Source organism: Ovis canadensis, chromosome 21 (genome assembly GCF_042477335.2).
Source record: "Ovis canadensis isolate MfBH-ARS-UI-01 breed Bighorn chromosome 21, ARS-UI_OviCan_v2, whole genome shotgun sequence".
NCBI lineage: Eukaryota > Metazoa > Chordata > Mammalia > Artiodactyla > Bovidae > Ovis > Ovis canadensis.
In genome coordinates this window covers 42529354-42550715 of record NC_091265.1, presented here as the reverse complement: position 1 = coordinate 42550715, position 21362 = coordinate 42529354, and the positions used below count along the sequence as shown (strand labels likewise).

Sequence of the window (21362 nt, the reverse complement as noted above, 5' to 3'; positions counted from 1 at the left end):
CATAGGGTCACTAGGAGTAGGACATGACTGAGTGACTTCACCTTCACTTTTCACTTTCATGCGTTGGAGAAGTAAATGGCAATCCACTCCAGTGTTCTTGGATGGGAGAGTCTGGTGGGCTGCCATCTCTGGAGTCACACAGAGTTGGACATGACTGAAACGACTTAGCAGCAGCAGCAGAAATATCAATAACCTCAGATATGCAGATGACACCACCCTACGGCAGAAAGCAAAGAGAAGCTAAAGAGCTTCTTGATGAAGGTGAAAGAGGAGAGTGAAAAAGTTGGCTTAAAACTCAACATTCGGGGGCGGTCCTAAGATGGCAGAGGAATAGGACGGGAAGACCACTTTCTCTCTCACAAATTCCTCAAAAGAACATTTCAATGCTGAGCATACTCCACAAAACAACTTCTGAATGCTGGCAGAGGACATCAGGCAACCAGAAAAGCAGACCATTGTCTTCGAAAACAGGAAGACGTACTACCTTATCAGAGACAATGGGGAAAGCCGAAATGTGGCTCATTCGAAGCTACTGGGACTTTTCATTTCCTCGTCCACGACTACCAAATGTTGAATTTGTTGGAGGGCTCCACTGCAAACCTGCCAAGCATCTGCCTAAGGAAATGGAAGAGTTTGTGCAGAGCTCTGGCGAAAATGGTATTGTGGTGTTTTCTTTGGGGTCAATGGTCAGTAACATGTCAGAAGACAGAGCCGAGGTGATTGCATCAGCCTTCGCTCAAATTCCACAAAAGGTGCTATGGAGATATGATGGCAAAAAACCAGATAACTTAGGACCCAACACCCGGTTGTATAAATGGTTTCCCCAGAATGACCTTCTTGGCCATCCAAAAACCAAAGCCTTTATAACTCATGGTGGAACAATGGTGTTTATGAGGCCATCTATCATGGGATCCCTATGGTGGGCACTCCTTTGTTTGATGATCAAGCTGATAACATCGCTCGAATAAAATCCAAGGGAAAAGCTGTCAGGTTGGACTTGGAAACAATGTCAACAAGAGATTTGCTCAATGCATTGAAGGAAGTCATTAATAATCCTTCCTACAAAGAGAATATGATGAGATTATCAGCCATTCAACATGATCAGCCTATGAAGCCCTTGGACAGAGCAGTCTTCTGGATCGAGTTTGTCATGTGCCACAAAGGAGCCAAGCACTTGCAGCCAGCTATCCATGACCTCACCTGGTTCCAGTACCACTCTCTGGATGTCATTGGGTTCCTGCTGGCCTGTGTGGCAACTGCCATATTTGTCATCACAAAATGTTGTCTATTTTGTTGCTGGAAGTTTGCTAAAACAGGAAAGAAGGGGAAAAGAGACTAGCTGTATCTGAGACTCAGCGCAGGTGTCCCCAACCTCTGAGATCTAATGCCTGATGATCTGAGGTGGAGCTGATGCAATAATAGAAATAAAGTAAGCAATAAATGTAATGTGCTTGAATCATCCCAAAACCATTGCTTCCTATCCCAGTCCATGGAAAAATGGTCTTCCACGAAACTGGTTCCTGGGGCCTGAAAGTTTGGGTACTACTGCTCTAGCAGTTCTGCCTCATAAGTAGAACTCCTCCATAAAATGATGTGGGTATGTATTGAAATTTATTATTTTAATGCAAAAGTATACTAAAAAGATATGGTTGAATTTAACTGTTTTTCGCATGTTGGGTGTAGAAACCAGAACAATAAAAGTCTATTCATAGTAAAAAAAAAAAAAAAAAAAACACTCAACATTCACAAAACATGTGGCAGATTCATGTTGATGTATGGCAAAACCAATACAATATTGTAAAGTAATTAACCTCCAATTAAAATAAATAAGTTTATATTTTAAAAAATGAATAATGAAAGGTGTGAAAAAGAAAAAAAAATCTAAGATCATGGTATCCGGTCACATCACTTCATGGCAAATAAATGGAGAAGCAATGGAAACAGTGACAGACTTTATTTTCTTGGGCTCCAAAATCACTGCAGATGGTGACTTCAGCTGTGAAATTAAAAGATGCTTGCTCCTTGGAAGAAAAGCAATTACCAACCTAGACAGCATATTAAAAAGCAGAGATATTACTTTGTCAACAAAGGTTCATCTAGTCAAGGCTATGGTTTTTCCAGTAGTCATGTATGGATGTGAGAGTTGGACTATAAAGAAAGCTGAGTGCTGAAGAATTGATGCTTTTGAACTGTGGTGTTGGAGGAGACTCTTGAGAATCCCTTGGACTGCAAGATCAAGCCAGTCAATCGTAAAGGAAATCAGCCCTGAATATTCATTGGAAGGACTGATGCTGAAGCTGAAGGTCCAATACTTTGGCCACCTCATGCAAAGCACTGACTCACTGGAGAAAACTATGATGCTAGGAAAGATTGAAGGCAGGAAGAGAAGGGAATAACAGAGGACAAGATGGTTGGATGGCATCACCAACTCAATGGACATGAATTTGAGCAGGCTCTGGGAGATGGTGAAGAACAGGGAGCCCTGGTGTGCTGCAGTCCATGTGGTCAAATAGAGACAGACATGACTGAGCGACTGAACAGCAGCATCATTCCTTAAGTGCAATGCACAAACCAACAGTGAATTATTTTACTCTTTTTATTTTCCTGTTTTGAGAACAGCATTTGTAACTCTTAGGGCATAATGAAAAATTTACAAATAATACTGTTCCAATTAATATTTGATAATGTAAAGAATTCATTAATGAAGTATTTCAATTATCCATTATTTTACTTATTTTCCAGAGCTTTTTCATGTTGTCCCATATGTCTCATCTTTCTCTATTTATATCTCTTACTGTACTTTCCATTTTAAAAGAAGGGTATAAGGAAGGATTATGGGCAGACCCTCTGAGCTTCAGCATATATTTTGCTGGGACAATCATAGCACATAAGAGGCAAATGTTGAATAAGAGGCAAAAATGTTTAAACACATGAAATTTGATGCAATAGCTTTACTTACAAACAGAAATATCTGAAAAACTAAAGTTATTAGGGACTTGAACAAAGAAGGCAGAAACAGCATGGACAGAAAGAGAAGGCCCCTGTTTAGAAGTGATATCTAAAATTATGAGTGTGCATCAGAAGTTGAGTTCCTCAGAAAGTATAAACATACTGGGAAGTGGAAAGTGTCTGTAGCAGGGAGAGCATCTTAAAGAAATAAGACCAACATTTATGAAAGTGGATTACTACAAGAAAAGACAATATTTTTCCTTGAGAAGTCCACAACTTAATTTGGAGCTCAAAAATAGTGTTATAAAGCACTTAGAATCTAAGTCAGGCAGAGTTAGGGTAGCTAAAGTGCTTTTCATAGTATATGGCGGAAAATTAGCTTTTGAAAAAATGCCTATATTTGATATATAAACCACACATAACTGTACAAAATTCAGTTCTTTGTTATTTCAGTGCTTATTGATGTTAACTGATGTTTTGTCCTCAAAGAGTTAAAAGGTCCCTGAAATTCTCTTATACCAATACAAGCTAGAATTTCACTCCATGTGTTTTTGTGCTGGATATTTGGGTATTTGTGTGCAGGGCTTCCCTGGTGGCTCAGATGGTACAGCATCTGCCTGCAATGCGGGAGATCTGGGTTTGATCCCTGGGTCGGGAAGATCCCTTGGAGAAGAAAATGACAACCCACTCCAGTACTCTTGTCCAGAAAATCCATGGACAGAGGAGCCTGGAAGCTTACAGTCCCTGGGGTCACAAAGAGTCAGACAAGACTGAATGATGTAACCCAACCCATTTGGGATTAAGCCTTAACTACATTCCATACTAACTGTGAATTTGAGTAAGGAACCTAATCATCTTCAGTTTTCTCATATTATGTATCAATAGTACCTATGGCATAGGGTTTGGGTAATAATGAAGTCTCTAGTAAAGAATAAATAAGGTGTCTGGTATATCCCAAGCTCAATAACATTTATGTTTTTGCCTCTGAATTGTTCCAGAATAATTTAATTCCATATAATTTTAATGTTTCATGGACTTCATTGCAGTTAAATTACTTGAAAACTAGTAAATATGTGAATATTAAATTTATCAAAACACTTGGAATAATTGCATTGTCAATAATGGTGTTAATCATGATACTAATTTATTATCTGTGATTTAAAGAAAATTACGTTCATGCATCTTCAAAATTACTGTACTTTTGAAGATGCATGAATCACCAGTCATTCACGAAAATAGTTTGTAAAAGCATTGAACTGAGAATCAGGCTATCTAACTGGTAGTCCCAGGTTTGAATTTTAAAACTTGAATTAAGAAACTATTGTGTACAGTACTACTAGAGTCCGCAGAGTCACAAAATGTCAGATGAGACTGAATGACCAAAACTTTCACTTCTCAAAGCACTTTTACTTCTACTAACTCATTGACTCCTCCAAACAGTATTGCTAGAGGTCTTTCACAGCTGAAAAACAGAGATACAGAGCATAAAACTATTTCTAACCTTATTTGAACCAATATTTGCTTTTGTTTACATGCAGTTATAGCACTTCACCCATTGCACGTGGAAGTCTGCTTGTATGGGCTGTGTAGCTATGCACTGGCGGGGGGGGGGGGTGGTTAGGGTGTTTTGTCTTTACTAGGCCTGATTTTTCTAACTTGTGAAAGAAATATGTTGAAATCCCATGATGCTAAGTGATTTAATTACACATTAATTTTTCTACTTTCTTTCTAAATAGGAAGCACCCTTGGCTCCAGCCTACAATGTAGGGTGTCCCTGTCCCAGAGGAGGTTGAGGTTTGGTGAATCTGAATTTCCAAAACTCTGAAATATTGAGAGAAGGTGCTCTCTGAGCAGCATGACTTTCATCACCATCCATAGTAAAATGACCCAGCATAGAATGGTTGTGCTGAATATGAGCATCTGGTCCATTAATACAGAAATTTAAGGTCAGATTATGTGATGGAAACTGGAGATGTCTGATGGTAGCTTCCTCCTGATCACAGGGACCAAACCTGAGGAACTTCAGGGCTCTATGAAAGTGGCGATGGTTCCCAGTCTCTGAAAGGTGCCTCTCAGATCCATAGCTTGTCCTGAGACCTACCTGGAGAGACAACAATCCTCTCAGACATGTGGGACTTTCAGTGTGGGAGCACTAACCAGGGTCAAGATGTCCTGGGAAGCAGGGCAGTTACCTTGGGACCTTCATGCAAACACACATACAGGCGTGCACACACATGCGCACACGTGCACACACACACACACACACACATGCAGCCACAAAAAGAACTGAGGAGGCAGATCCACAGCTGCCTCAGTAAGTGACTCTGATAATTTTGGCTGTTCTTAAGCAGTGTTCCCGGTTTGTGTGCATAAGACAAAAGCAAAAAAGCATATTATCAACTTAGGTATATATAAATAGCTCACTATTCTACATCCAAGATCCCAGTTGAATATTCACACTTTAAAAAGGTAAAAATCATGTTATATGTCAATTGTATATGAAAAAATAGAGGAAAAAGTAAAATAAACATGTTGCAGAGAAAAGACTTCATAGATCAAAATTTAGCATGTTTATCATAAATAAAATATTTGCAATTTTTTCAATTTGAAAAAAAATCCTTGGAACAAATATTTCTGACTAAGAAGTTTGGATAAAGATTAACACTGAGAATTTTATATACAAAATATTTCACACTGATAAAATCATATATTGTACTGCTGCTGAGTCACTTCAGTCGTTCCGACTCTGTGCAACCCCATAGACGGCAGCCCACTAGGATGCCCCGTCCCTGGGATTCTCCAGGCAAGAACACTGGAGTGGGTTGCCATTTCCTTCTCCAGTGCAGGAAAGTTAAAAGTGAAAGTGAAGTCACTCAGTCGTGTCCGACTCTTAGCGACCCCATGGACTGCAGCCTACAAGGCTCCTCTGTCCATGGGATTTCCCAGGCAAGAGTACTGGAGTGGGGTGCCATTGCCTTCTCTGATATATTGTACTATACACTCTTATATTTCTATGTTTCATTATACTATTCTATTACTACGTTTGTTAAATGAGCAAGTCTACATTGTAGAGATTATTTGCTCTGTGAATGCACTACTTTGTCTTTAAGCTTCACCAGAGCTTTCTTCACTTCCTTGTTCCGCAGGGTGTAGACCACAGGGTTCAGAAGGGGCGTCATCACAGTGTAGAAAACAGCCACAATCCTGTCCATAGCCTCCTTGGAGCCTGGTCTCAGATAAATGAAAATACAGGGAACAAAGAAGCAAAGGACCACAGTGCAGTGGGAGGCACAGGTCTGGAAGGCTCTCCATCTTCCCTCTGATGTGCGGATCTTCAGGATGGAATGGACGATGGACACGTAGGACAGCACTATCAGAAGAAAGCAGCCTGAAGCCACCACCCCAATGTTGACAAAGATCACCAACTCATTGGCAGAGGTGTCTGCACAGGCCAGTTTGAGGATGGGTGGTGCATCGCAGAAGTAATGCTGGATCTGGTTGGGTCCACAGAAGGGCAAACGGAACGTCATTGTGGTCTGGACAGCAGAGTGCAGAGAGCCACTGAGCCACGTGGTTGTGGCCAGAGTGGCACACATCCTCCCACTCATCATGCTGGCATACCTGAGCGGGTAACTAATGGCCAGGAAGCGGTCATAGGCCATGACAGTGTAGAGGAAGCACTCGGTGCTGCCCAGGAAGTGGAAGGAGTAGAGCTGGGCCACACAGCTGGGAAAGGAGATAGGACTGCCTTCTGGGGACACCAGGGTCATCAGCATTTTGGGCACAGTGACTGTGGAGAACCACATGTCAATGAAGGACAGGTTGCTCAGAAGATAGTACATGGGGGTGTGCAGGCATGGATCCACTGTGATCACCAGCAGGATGAAAAGGTTCCCCACCACAGTGAGGACATAGATCACCAGGAAGATTCCACAGAGGAGCGTGTCCAGCTCTGGTGCATGGGGAAGGCCCGTGAGGATGAACGTTGTCACTAGGCTCATGTTCGTCATATCTCCAGGCTTTTGGTCTCCCTCTCTCTCTCTCTCTCTCTCTCTCTCTCTCTCTCTCTCTCTCTCTCTCTCTCTCTCCCTCTCTCTCTCTCTCTCTCTCTCTCTCTCTCTCGCTATGGGAACATCAAGAGTACCAAACATTTTATTGAGAACTGAGAACTTCATTATACATGGTCTGTAATTCTAGAGTCATACTCAACTTTGCTTACCACAAACCTCTCTTGAAAAAGGAGATAGAACGATTTCATCTTTTCTCTCTTATATCCCTTCATTCTCTCTGTGTGTCGCACACACACCAAACACCCAGGTATACACAGATAGATGTGAAAAGGTGAGAAAACCATACAAGTCTATTGATATATCATTAATACTACTAACTTAGCACCATAAAACAAGCCAAATTTTCTATTTTATACTTTCTCCGGATTATGTTAACTTGTTGTATGCTCCAGGTCTCACAATGTTGAAATCAAAGTTTCAGGTTGCTCTCTCATCTCATCTGAAGTTCAGGATCACCTGCCTCAATGGCAATGTCAGAGTGAAGTAAGATAATAAATGAAAACTACTTAGTAAAGTAATGACATTCATAGGTACTCAGTAAATGATATCAAGTTATTTGGAGCTGTTCCCTTGTTGTTTTAAATGTATAGATATAGCTATGGAGGGAGAGAAAGACAGAGACAGAGAGGGAGTAGAAAGAGAAGATAAATTCTCATTGTGCAATAGAGACTTCTCAATTCAAAGCTACAATTTTGAGGAAAATTTCATCACTGGTATTGGTACTGGTGTCTCACTAACTACCACTAATTATTTATATAGAAAATAAACTCAGAGCAGGTTACGAATCCCTAAACTCCATATAGAATCCTGACAACCTCTCATGTGATCCAGAAAATAAGAACCATCACAACACAGCTAGCTGCAAACTTGCCTTATTTTATGCAGTCACTTAGGAAGCTCTGAAAACATAAACTTCATATGTGTTCTCCCAACCACAATCCACTGGGAAGTGGCTGGTTTCTCACATATAGATTTCTATCCTAAACATTTAAATATAATACTTTCTCTTATAAAGCTTTGTAAGAGATTATATTCTTCCCCAATCTTCCATTCCTTATACTCAAAATCCAGGCAATGACCTCAAAAGAGAAGACAATTCTATGAAGCATATGACGCTTATGTAAAATCTACCACCTGTAACAAGAAAGAATCAACATAAGAGAAAAGGGTCTATGTAAACTTAATATCAAGAAATATTGGAGAAATAACACCAGAAAGAAGAAAGAGATGGAGCCAAAGCGAAAACAATACCCAGTTGTGGATGTGACTGGTGATGGAAGCAAAGTCTTATGCAGTAAAGGACAATATTGAATAGGAACCTGGAAAGTTAGGTCCATGATCAAGGCAAATTGGAAGTGGTCAAATAGGAAATGGCAAGAGTGAACATAGACATTGTAGGAATCAGTGAACTAAATGGACTGGAATGGGTGAATTTAACTCAGATGATCACTATATCTACTACTGTGGGCAAGAATCCCTTAGAAGAAATGGAATAGCCATCATAGTCAATGAAAGAGTCTGAAATGCAGTACTTGGGTGTAGTCTCAAAAACGACAGAATGATCTCTGTTCATTTCCAAGGCAAACCATTCAATATCACAGTACCATCTCTATGCCCCAACCACTAAAGGTGAAGAAGCTGAAGTTGAACAATTCTATCAAGACCTACAAGACCTTCTAGAACTAACACCCAAAAAAGATGTCTTATTCATTATAGGGGACTGGAATGTAAAAGTAGGAAGTCAAGAGATATCTGGAGTAATAGGCAAATTTGACCTTGGAGTACAAAATGAAGCAGGGAAACAGCTAACAGTTTTGCCAAGGGAACACACTGGTCATAACAAACACCCTCTTCCAACAACATAGAAAAAACTCTACACACGGACATTACCAGATGCTCAATAGCAAAACCACATTGATTATATTCTTTGCAGCCAAAGATGGAGAAGCTCTATATGGTCAGCAAAAACAAAACTGGGAGCTGACTGTGGCTCAGATCATGAACTCGTTATTGCCAAATTCAGACTTAAATTGAAGGAAGTAGGGAAAACCACTAGATGATTCAGATATGACCTAAATCAAATCCCTTATGATTATACAGTGGAAGTGATGAATAGATTCAAGGGATTAGATCAGATAGTGGGCCTGAAGAACTATAGACAGAGGTTCCTGACATTGTACAGCAGGCAATGATCATGACATCCCTAAGAAAAAGAAACGCAAAAAGGAAAAGTGGTTGTCTGAAGAGGCCTTACAAATAACTGAGAAAAGAAGAGAAGCTAAAGGCAAAGGAGAAAAGGAAAGATATACTCATTTAAATGCAGAGTTCCAAAGAATAGCATGGAGACAAGAAAGCCTTCCTCAGTGATCAATGTAAAGAAATAGAGGAAAACGATAGAATGGGAAAGACTAGAGTTATCTTCAAGAATATTAGTGATACCAAGGGAACATTTCATGCAAAGATGTGCACAATAAAGGACAGAAATGGTATGAACATAACAGAAGGAGAGGATATTAAGAAGAGGTGGCAAGAATATACAAAGTATACAAAAAAGATCTTCATGACCCAGATAACCACGATGGTGTGATCACTCACCTAGTGTCAACTTTCTGGAATGCGAAGTCAAGTGCACCTTAGGAAGCATCATTACAAACAAAGCTAGTGGACTTGATGGAATTTCAGTTGAGCTATTTCAAATCCTGAAAGATGATACTGTGAAAGTGCTGCACTCGATATGCCAGCAAATTTGGAAAACTCAGCAGTAGCCAAAGGGTTGGAAAATGTCAGTTTTCATTCCAATTCCAAAGAAAGACAATGCCAAAAATGTTCAAACTACTGCACAATTACACTCATCTCTCACACTAACAAAGTGATGTTCAAAATTCTCCAAGCCAAGCTTCAGCAATACATGAATCGTGAACTTCCAGATGTTCAATCTGGTTTTAGAAAAGGCAGAAGAATGAGAGATCAAATTGTCAACATCTGCTGGATCATGGAAAAAGCAAGAGCATTCCAGAAATACATCTTCTTTTGCTTTAATGACTACCCCAAAGCCTTTGACTCTGTAGATAACAACAAACTATGGAAAATTCTGAAAGAGATGGGAATACCAGACCACCTTACCTGCCTTCTGGGAAATCTGTATGCCAGTCAAAAAGCAACAGTTAAAACTGTACATGAAAGAACAGAATGGTTCCAAAGAGGCAAAAGAGTATGTCATGGTTTTATATTGACAATCCGCTTATTTAACTTATATGCAGAGTAAATCATGCGAAATGCCAGGCTAGACAAAGCACAAGCTGGAATCAATATTTCTGGGAAAAATATCAATAACCTCAGATATGCAGATTACACCACACTTATAGCAGAAAGTGAAGAACTAAAGAGCCTCTTGATGAAAGTGAGAAAGAGTGAAAAAGCTGGCTTAAAACTCAACATTAAAAAACTAAGATCATGACATCTGGTCCCATCACTTTATGGCAAATAGATAGGGAAGCAATGGAAACAGTGACAGACTTTATTTGGGGGGGGGGGGGTGGGCTCCACAATCACTGCAGATGGTGAATGCAGCCATGAAGTTAAAAGACACTGGTTCCTTGGAAGAAAAGTTATAACCAAACTAGACAGCGTATTAAAAAGCAGAGACATTACTTTGCCAACAAAAGTCTGCCTAGTCAAGGCTATGATTTTTCCAATAGTTATTTATGGATGTGAGACTTGGACTATAAAGAAAGCTGAGTGCCAAAGAATTGATGCTTTTAAACTGTGATATTGGAGAAGACTCTTGAGAGTCCCTTGGGCTGCAAGGAGATCCCACCAGTCCATCCTAAAGGAAAGCAGCCCTGAATATTCATCAGCTGAAGCTGAAACGCCAATACTTTGGCCTCCTGATGCAAACAACTGACTCATTGGAAAGACCCTGATCCTGAGAAAGATTGAAGGCAGGAGGAGAAAGGGATGACAGAGGATGAAATGGTTGGATGATATCACTGACTCGATGACATGAATTTAAACAAGATTCGGGAGCTGGTGATGGACAGGGAAGCCTGGCATGCTGCAGTATGTGGGGTTGCAAAGAGTTGGACACAACTGAGTGACTGATCTGAACTGAACTGAATATCAAGAAAAGCTGAAATTGTGTACAATGGAAAGTGGGGCAGAAATGATGTTTTTAGTTTAATCCAAAATATTGTTGAACTCAAGATTGTTGCTATTTTTCAAGGAAAGATTCAACAATGTGAGAGAATTGAGGTTCTCTGCTCTTTTTTAATATAAATTTATTTTAATTGGAGGTTAATTACTTTACAGTATTGTATTGGTTTTGCCATACATCAACATGATTCCACCACAGGTATACACGTGTTCCCCATCCTGAACACCCCTCCCTCCTCCCTCCCCGTACCATCCCTCTGGGTCATCTCAGTGCACCAGCCCCAAGCATCCAGTATCATGCATCGAATCTGGACTGGCGATTCATTTCATATATGATATTATACATGTTTCAATGCCATTCTCCCAAATTATCCCACCCTCTCCCTCTCCCACAGAGTCCTAAGACTGTTCTATACATCTGTGTCTATTTTGCTAGGTTCTCTGCTCTTAATAAAGCCCACACAGAGTGGATACTCTCACCAGACAATCTAGCTGAAGCTACATTAAAGCTATATTCTTCAAATGAAAGAGTAAAGAACAGTAACAATTACTCTAATATCCTATGTGAGTATCAGAACCAAAAAAATGAAACAAACATATCTCTAAAATTTCTACTGTACCAGTGGGATCCCATTACCAGGATAAATCCCATAGATTAGATAAAGTATGAAATTTTTCATCAGGTGAATTGCAAGGTAGCCTGAGACCTAAGGCTGGCATTATCAGTGAGAGATAACACGGTTTTTTACTTGTCTGTTTATGCTGTAGCAACTTTATCCCTTTTCGTGTGTCCCTATTACTAATTGCACACATACAGATATGTATATGTTGTGTGTATATACATATATGCGTGTATATATATATATGCAGTTTGTGTTATGTATGACACATACAGAGAGAAAGAATAAGTATAGAAACAGAGGCAGAAGTGAAAGACAGTCAAGACTTGATAACCACGAGTGATTATCAATAACTTAGCTAACAATATTAGATAACAATATCTTATCTCTCAATGAAAGCTTAAGAGGGAAAGCAAGAGGAAATGAGAGAAATTTACCTTTCTAAGAACTCACCTTCACTGCATGATTATGTATATATATTTTATAAATTTATGAATATATAAATATAACTATATTGAAATTTTAAATTTAATATATTTAAATTTATAAAATTATAACTATTTAAATTTATTAAAATATAAAATTCATTTGTGTTTACCCTTCACCCTGAAGAATGAACACTCAGCATGCTATGTCAAGGCACTTATTTGCAAGTTACTACTCAAAGAGCTGGTGTATCTGTGATTGCTTGTTGAGAAAGAGTGGTTCGTTTCTGTTCAAGGACCCAATTAACTTAAGGGCAGAGAATGGAAACTCATATAGCTAGAAAAGTGGAATGTAACTTGATTTGCTTTCTTAGGGAATAGGATTACTCTTGGGTGTTCAGGCTCCCTAGAAGAACAGAAAAACAACAGAAAGGGACTAATGAAAGATTTTTAATAATTACCTACATATTTCCCTATGTGTTTGTTATCTGAACACTTCTGAGAGGAGTTCATGACTTTCTGGAGCTAGTACTTATGCCTAAGAGGAAAGAAGGACTCAGTTACCCTATTTCCTTATCAGTGATACAGATAAACTCACAACTGTTTATTCTAAACATAAAATTGCCCAGAACTCATAAATGGTCATCACACTTTTTCCCCTTTTATTTGCCGTGAAGTGATGGGACCAGATGCATTGATCTTGGTGTCTTGAATGTTGAGTTTTAAACCAGCTTTTCCACTCTCAGTTATCCCTACTCATTATGGAGTTGACCCAGATTCTATGTTAACTATTTACTTCTTATAATTTAACTATTTACTTCTATAATTTAGGATCCTTTTCAAGTACTAATAAACTCAGAGAAAACAGCTTCAAGGAATCAATCATACGCATCATGTTACTACAAACAATATTTTAAAATTCAGGTTAACAGAGGAACAACACCATAGTAATGTCTCCAAGAACAAGTTCAGGGCTCCACAGAAGTTATTTCAGTTATTTCAAGTAGAGTCTCAAGAGAAAACATCAAAATACAGCACAATGTGTTGAAAGTTTCATTCAGCTTTCATCATTCCTGAGAAACCTGCATGCAGGTCAAGAAGCAACAGTTAGAACTGGACATGGGGTGTGGTCCTAAGATGGCATAGGAATAGGACACTGAGACCACTTTCACCCCCAGAAATTCATCAGAAGAACACTTGAAAGCTGAATAAATTCCACAAAACAACTTCTGAATGCCAGCAGAGGACATCAGTCCATTTCAGTTCAGTCACTCAGTCGTGTCCAACTCTTTGCAACCCCATGAATCGCAGCACGCCAGGCCTCCCTGTCCATCACCAACTCTCAGAGTTCACTCAGACTCGCGGCCATCGAGTCAGTGATGCCATCCAGCCATCTCATCCTGTCATCCCCTTCTCCTCCTACCCCTAATCCCTCCCAGCATCAAAGTCTTTTCCAATGAGTCTACTCTTCACATGAGGTGGCCAAAGTATTGGAGTTTCAGCTTTAGCATCATTCCTTCCAAAGAAATCCCAGGGCTAATCTCGTTCAGAATGGGCTGGTTGGATCTCCTTGCAGTCCAAGGGACTCTCAAGAGTCTTTTCCAACACCACAGTTTAAAAGCATCAGTTCTTCAGTGCTCAGCCTTCTTCACAGTCCAACTCTCACATCCATACATGACTACTGGAAAAACCATAGCCTTGACTAAACGGACCTTAGTTGGCCAAGTAATGTCTCTGCTTTTGAATATGCTATCTAGGTTGGTCATAACTTTTCTTCCAACCCAGAAAAACAGCCCATTGTCTTCAAAAGGAGGTAGGAAAAAATATAAAAAAGAAAAAGAGAGACAAAAGAGACAGGAATGGAGATCTGTCCCAGGAAGGGAGTCTTTAAAAAGAGAGAAGTTTCCAACACCAGGAAAAACTTTCACTGGTGAGTCTGTAGGGAGCCTTGGAACCTCAGAGAGCAACATAACCAGGAGGAAAAATAAATAAATAATTAAAACCCACAGATTACGTGCCCAATGGTAACTCCCCCAGTGGAGAAGCAGCACAGACGCCTGCATTTGCCACTAGCAAGAGGGGGCTGGGCAGGGAGGCACAGGCTGCATTGCTTAGAGTAAGGACCAGTCCTGAATGCCCCGAGGGCAATCTGAAGGAACTAACTTGAGATAGCCAACCAGGCTGTGGGATAGCTACCCCGCGAAAAGCCCTAACCTAAGACACTGCTAGGCCTACTCACAGAACAAAGGACTGACTAGAGCTAGCCGGCTACGGACCAGCCCATTCCATGCTGGAGACAGGAACGCGAGAGCAGCCAGAGCTGGAAGGGGGCAATTGCGGCCCCAGAGAGGCATCATCTACCAAACTGCAAGCAGGCTTCATTGCTAACTAAGATTTCTTGGGATTCTGCACAGTCGACATCCGCCTGAGAAGGTGCATCAGTTGTACACCCAGAAAACTGAGCGGCAGGGGTCACAGCGACCGCTCTCACCAAACACCTGGTCATCTGAGCTGCTGGACCTGGGAAGGGCACAAAACGTAGGCCCAACCGAATCTGCACCTCTGAGGAGTACCGAGTACCTGAACCTGAGCTTCTTAGACCTGGGAAGTGCATGCAACCCAGGGCCAGCCTCAGACAGTTCCCAGCAGAGCAACCTAGAGCCTAAGCAGTGTAGAGAGGGACAGCACACACGCTGTGAGTGGGGGCAAACCCAATGTGGCTGAGACACCCGAGCGCACGCCAGTGTTATTTGCTTGCAGTGTTTCTCCCTCCCCACAGCACGACTCAACAGGTCAGCCTAAAACAGTGTCCACCACTGCCCCCTTGTGTCAGGACGAAAATTAGACACTAAAAAGACCAACAAACAGAAGAAGCTAAAACAAACAGAGGGAACTGCCTTGAAAGTGACAGGTGCAATAGATTAAAACCCTGTAGTTAGCACCGACTACATAGGAAGGGGCCTATAGATCTTTAGAAACATCAGTGCTGTATAGATGGAGAAGTCTTGAAGTTACTATAAGACTGAAAACAAGAGGCAGGAGGCTTAAGTCCAAATCCTGAGAACATCAGAGAACTCCTGAATCCAGGAAACATTAATCAATAGGAGCTCGTCAAACACCTCCATTCCTACACTGAAACCAAGCACCACCCAAGAGCAAGCAAGTTCCAGAGCAAAACATACCATGCAAATTCTCCAGCAACACAGGAACATAGCCCTGAGCTTCAATATACACGCTGCCCAAAGTCACTCCAACCCCATTGACATATCATAACTCATTACCGGACACTTCATTGCACTCCAGAGAGAAGAAATCCAGCTCCACCCACCAGAACACGGACACAAGCTTCCCTAACCAGGACACCTTAACAGCCACCCATACAACCCCACCCACAGTGAGGAAACTCCACAATAAAGAGAACTCCACAAACTGCCAGAATACGGAAAGGCCACCCCAAACACAGCAATATAAACAAGATGAAGAGACAGAGGAATACCCACCAGGTAAAGGAACAGGATAAGTGCACACCAAACCAAACAAAAGAGAAAGAGATAGGGAATTCTTTATCTACCTGATAAAGAATTCCGAATAATGGTAGTGAAAATGATCCAAAATCTTGAAAACAAAATGGAGTTACAGATAAATAGCCTGGAGATAAGGATTGAGAAGATGCAAGGGAGACAATGGCACCCCACTCCAGTACTCTTGCCTGGAAAATCCCATGGACAGAGGAGCCTGGTGGGCTGCAGTCCATGGGACTGCTAAGAGTCAGACACGACTGAGCCACTTCACTTTCACTTTTCACTTTTATGCATTGGAGAAGGAAATGGCAACCCACTCCAGTGTTCTTGCCTGGAGAATCCCAGGGACGGGGGAACCTGGTGGGCTGCCATCTATGGGGTTGCACGGGGTTGGACACGACTGAAGCGACTTAGCAGTAGCAGAAGAAATTTAAAAAGAGTCAATATATAATGAATAATGCAATAAATGAGATTAAAAAACACTCTGGAGGGAACCAACAGTAGAATAAGGGAGGCAGAAGATAGGATAAGTGAGGTAGAAGATAGAAAGGTAGAAATAAGTGAGCCAGAGAGGAAAAAAGAAAAACAAATTAAAAGAAATGAGGACAATCTCAGAGACCTCTAGGATGATGTTAAATGCCCCAACATGCGAATCATAGGAGTCCCAGAAGAAAAAGACAAAAAGAAAGACTATGAGAAAACACTTGAGATAATAGTTGAAAACTTCCCTAAAATTGGGAAGGAAATTATCACCCAAGTGCAAGAAACCCAGAGAGTCCCAAACAGGATAAACCCAAGGCAAAACACCCCAAGACACACATTAATCAAATTAACAAAGATCAAACACAAAGAACAAATATTAAAAGCAGCAAGGGAAAAACAACAAATTACACACAAGGGGATTCCCATAAGGATAACTGCAGATCTTTCAATAGAAACTCTTCAGACCAGGAGGGAATGGCAGGACATACTTAAAGTGATGAAAGACAATAACCTACAGCCCAGATTACTGTACACAGCAAGGTTCTCATTCAAATATGAAGGAGAAATCAGAAGCTTTACAGACAAGCAAAAGCTGAGAGAATTCAGCACCACCAAACCAGCTCTCCAACAAATCCTAAAGGATCTTCTCTAGACAGGAAACAAAGAAAGGGTGTATAAACTTGAACACAAAACAATAAAGTAAATGGCAACAGGATCATACTTATCAATAATTACCTTAAACATAAATGGGCTGAATGCCCCAACCAAAAGACAAAGACTGGCTGAATGGATACAAAAACAAGACCCCTATATATGTTGTCTACAAGAGACCCACCTCAAAACAAGGGACACATACAGACTGAAAGTGAAGGGCTGAAAAAAGATATACCACGCAAATAGAGACCAAAAGAAAGCAGGAGTAGCAATACTCATATCCGATAAAATAGACTTTTAAACAAAGGCTATGAAAAGAGACAAAGAAGGACACTACATAATGATCAAAGGATCAATCCAAGAAGAAGATATAACAATTATGCACCCAACATATATATATGCACCCAACATATATATATGCACCCAACATAGGAGCACCGCAATATGTAAGACAAATGCTAACAAGTATGAAAGGGGAAATTAACAATAACACCATAATAGTGGGAGACTTTAATACCCCACTCACACCTATGGATAGATCAACTAAACAGAAAATTAACGAGGAAACACAAACTTTAAATTATACAATAGACCAGATGGGCCTAATTGATAGTTATAGGACATTTCACCCCAAAACAATGAATTTCACCTTTTCCTCAGTGCAACGGAACCTGCTCCAGGATAAATCACATCCTGGGCCATAAATCTAACCTTGATAAATTCAAAAAAATTAACATCATTCCAAGCATCTTTTATGACAACAGTGCAGTAAGATTAGATCTAAATTACAGGAGAAAAACTATTAAAAATTCCAACATATGGAGGCTGAACAACACACTGCTGAATAACCAACAAATCACAGAAGAAATCAAAAAAGAAATCAAAATATGCATAGAAACAAATGAAAATGAAAACACAACAACCCAAAATCTGTGGGACACTGTAAAAGCAGTGCTAAGGGGAAGGTTCATAGCAATACAGGCATATTTCAAGAAACAAGAAAAAAGTCAAATAAATAACCTAACTCTACACCTAAAGCAACTAGAAAAGGAAGAAATGAAGAACCCCAGGGTTAGCAGAAGGAAAGAAATCTTAAAAATTAGGGCAGAAATAAATGCAAAAGAAACAAAAGAGACAATAGCAAAAATAAACAAAGCCAAAAGCTGGTGCTTTGAGAGGATAAATAAAATTGACAAACCATTAGCCAGACTCATCAAGAAAGAAAGGGAGAAAAACCAAATCAATAAAATTAGAAATGAAAATGGAGAGATCACAACAGACAACACAGAAATACAAAGGATCATAAAAGACTACTATAAGCAATTATATGCCAATAAAATGGACAACGTGGAAGAAATGGACAAATTCTTAGAAAAGTACAATTTTCCAAAACTGAACCAGGAAGAAATAGAAAATCTTAACAGACCCATCACAAGCACAGAAATAGAAACTGTGATCAGAAATCTTCCAGCAAACAAAAGCCCAGGTCCAGACGGCTTCACAGCTGAATTCTACCAAAAATTTAGAGAAGACCTAACACCTATTCTACTCAAACTCTTCCAGAAAACTGCAGAGGAAGGTAAACTCCCAAACTCATTCTATGAGGCCACCATCACCCTAATACCAAAACCTGACAAAGATGCCACAAAAAAATGAAAACAACAGGCCAATATCACTGATGAACATAGATGCAAAGATCCTCAACAAAATTCTAGCAATCAGAATCCAACAACACATTAAAAAGATCATACACCATGACCTAGTGGGCTTTATCCCAGGGATGCAAGGATTCTTCTATATCCACAAATCAATCAATGTAATTCATCACATTAACAAATTGAAAAATAAAAGTCAAAAAAAAACAAGAAAAAGAAAAGCCATATCGATTGAGAAAAAGATGGCGGAGGAATAGGATGGGAAGACCACTTTCTCCCTCACAAATTCCTCAAAAGAACATTTCAACGCCGAGCAAACTCCACAAAACAACTTCCGTAGGCTGGCAGAGGACATCAGGCAACCAGAAAAGCAGACCATTGTCTTAAAAAACAGGTAGGAAAAAATATAAAAGACGAAAAAGGAGACAAAGGAGGTGGGGAGGGAGCTCCGTCCCGGGAAGGGAAGCCCGTCCCGGGAAGGGAATTTTAAGAAGAGAGGTTTCCAAACACCAGGAAACACTCTCCCTGCCGAGTCTGTGGCGAGCCTTGGAAACACAGAGGGCAGCATAGCAGGAAGGAAAAATAAATAAATAATTAAAACCAACAGATTACAAGCCCACCAGTAACTCCCCCAGTGGAAAAGCAGCACAGACGCCTGCATCCGCCATTGGGAAGTGGGGGCAGGGCAGGGAAGCGCGGGAGGCACGGGCTGCAGTGCTTTGAAAGAATCGGGCAGGAATGCCCATGCGCAACCAGAACGATCTAACTTGGGCTAGCAACCCAGACTGTGGGATAGCTACCACGCGAAAATCTCAAACATAAGACACCACCAGGACCGAGCACAGAACAAAGGACGGAACGGAAAAAGCCGGCTGCAGACCATCCCCCGCCGGGGACAGGCAGCCAGAGCCGTAAGGACTGGAAAGGGGCAATTGCAGACCCGGAGAGACTTTATTTACCTAACTGCAAGCAGGCTTCTTTGCTAAGACTTCTGGGGGTGCTGGACAGTCACCATCTGCCTCACGGGGGGCGCCAGTGGTTCACCCAGAAAGCTGAGCAGCAGCGGCAGAAAAGGTGACAAGTCGCGGCGATCGCGCTCGCCAAACTCCTGAGCTACTCAGAGCTGGGAAGGGCACAAAGCACAGTCCCAGCCGAATCTGTGCCTCTGAGGGCTGCCTGAGTGCCGAACCTGAGCGGCTTGGACCGGGGAAGTGCACGCAGCCTAGGGCCGGCCCCAGACGGTTTCCCGGCTGAGCTTCATAGAGCCGGAGCAGTTTGTGCGCCGCAAGAAGGGACAGGTCAAGCGGGGCTGAGACACTGTGGGCACATGACAGTGCTATTTGTTTGCAGCATCCCCCCTCCCCACAGCGCGACTGAACTAGTGAGCCTAAAAAAACAGCAAACAGAGAAGTTAAACAGAGGGAACCACCTTGGAAGTGATCCCACACGGCCCACAACATCAGAGAAGGGCCAGATATTTTACCATTTTTAAAATCATTCCTTTTTTTTTTTTTTTGGTTTTTATTTTCTTTTTTTTTTTCTAACCTTTTTTTTTAATTGTTAAGTCTTCTATTTCTCCTCTAATTTTTATTTCTATAACCTACTATTACTATTTTTTTTAAAAAAAGACCTTTTTTTTTTTTTAAGGCAAACACCATATATCTTCTTTGGATGGTTGTTGGTTTGTTTTTTTGTTGTTGTTGTTGCTGTTGTTGTTGTTGTCTTTCTTTTTTTAATAATTCTTGTTATTTTTTTTCTTTCTTCCTTTTTCCTTCTGCTTCTTTTCTTTAATATTGTATTCTTGAAAATCCAACCTCTACTCTAGATTTTTAATCTTTGCTCTTAGGTTTTGTTGTCAATTTTGTACATTTAAAAACCCAAACTTCACTACCCAAGTTTACCTGAGAGCGAGATTACTGGCTTGACCACTCTCTCCTCCTTTGGACCCTCCTTTTTCTCCACCAGGTGGCCTCTGTCTCTTTTCTCCCCCATCTCTTCTCTATCCAACTCTGTGAATCTCTGTGTGTTCCAGACGGTGGAGAACACCTAAGGAACTGGTTACTGGCAGGATTTGTCTCTCTCCTACTCATTCCTCTCTCTTATCCTCCTGGTCACCTCTGTCTACTTCCTCCCTCTCCTCTTCCCCGTGTAATTCCATAAATACCTCTGAGCGGTCCAGACTATAGAGCTCACATAAGGAAGTGACTACTGGCTAGCTTGCTCTCTCCTCTTTTGATCTCACCTCATCTCATTCCAGTTACCTCTAACTACCCCCTCCATCTTCTCTTCTCCTTGTAACTCAGTGAACCTCTCTGAGTGTCCCTCAATGTGGAGAAACTTTTCATCTTTAACCTAGATGTTTTATCATCGGTGCTGTATAGATGGAGAAGTCTAGAGGCTACTGTAAAAATAAAACTGAAAACCAGAAGCAGGAGGCTTAAATCCAAAGCCTGAAAACATTAGAGAACTCTTGAATTCAGGGAACATTAAGCAATAGGAGCTCATCAAATGCCTTCATACCTACACCAAAACCAAGCTCCACCCAAGGGCCAACAAGTTCCAGAACAAGACATACCACGCAAATTCTCCAGCAACACAGGAACACTCCCCTGAGCTTCAATATACAGGCAGCTCAAAATTATTTCAAAACCTTCGATGTCTCATAACCCATTACGGGTCACTCCACTGCACTCCAGAGAGAAGAAACCCAGCTCCACCCACCACAACTCCAACACAAGCCTCCCTAACCAGGAAACCTTGACAAGCCACTGATAGAACCCCACCCACAGTGAGGAAGCTCCATAATAAAGAGAACTCCACAAATTACCAGAAT

General features: G+C 40.9%; 1 protein-coding gene and 1 pseudogene across 1 annotated transcript; one reads left to right on the top strand and one right to left on the bottom strand.

Moving 5' to 3' along the window:
• The first annotated feature begins 477 nt into the window (after positions 1–477).
• LOC138426517 (UDP-glucuronosyltransferase 2B18-like) lies at positions 478–1404 on the top strand (annotated as a pseudogene).
• A 4619-nt stretch (positions 1405–6023) lies between these two features.
• LOC138426787 (olfactory receptor 10G4-like) lies at positions 6024–6959 on the bottom strand. Its single transcript, XM_069565640.1, has one exon. The coding sequence runs from the start codon at positions 6957–6959 to the stop codon at positions 6024–6026; it is 936 nt and encodes a 311-aa protein (XP_069421741.1).
• Positions 6960–21362: the final 14403 nt, after the last annotated feature.

Bases quoted from the DNA above. Each gene is read 5' to 3' on its own strand.
- LOC138426787 (XM_069565640.1), bottom strand. From the start codon at position 6,959: ATGACGAACATGAGCCTAGTGACAACGTTCATCCTCACGGGCCTTCCC.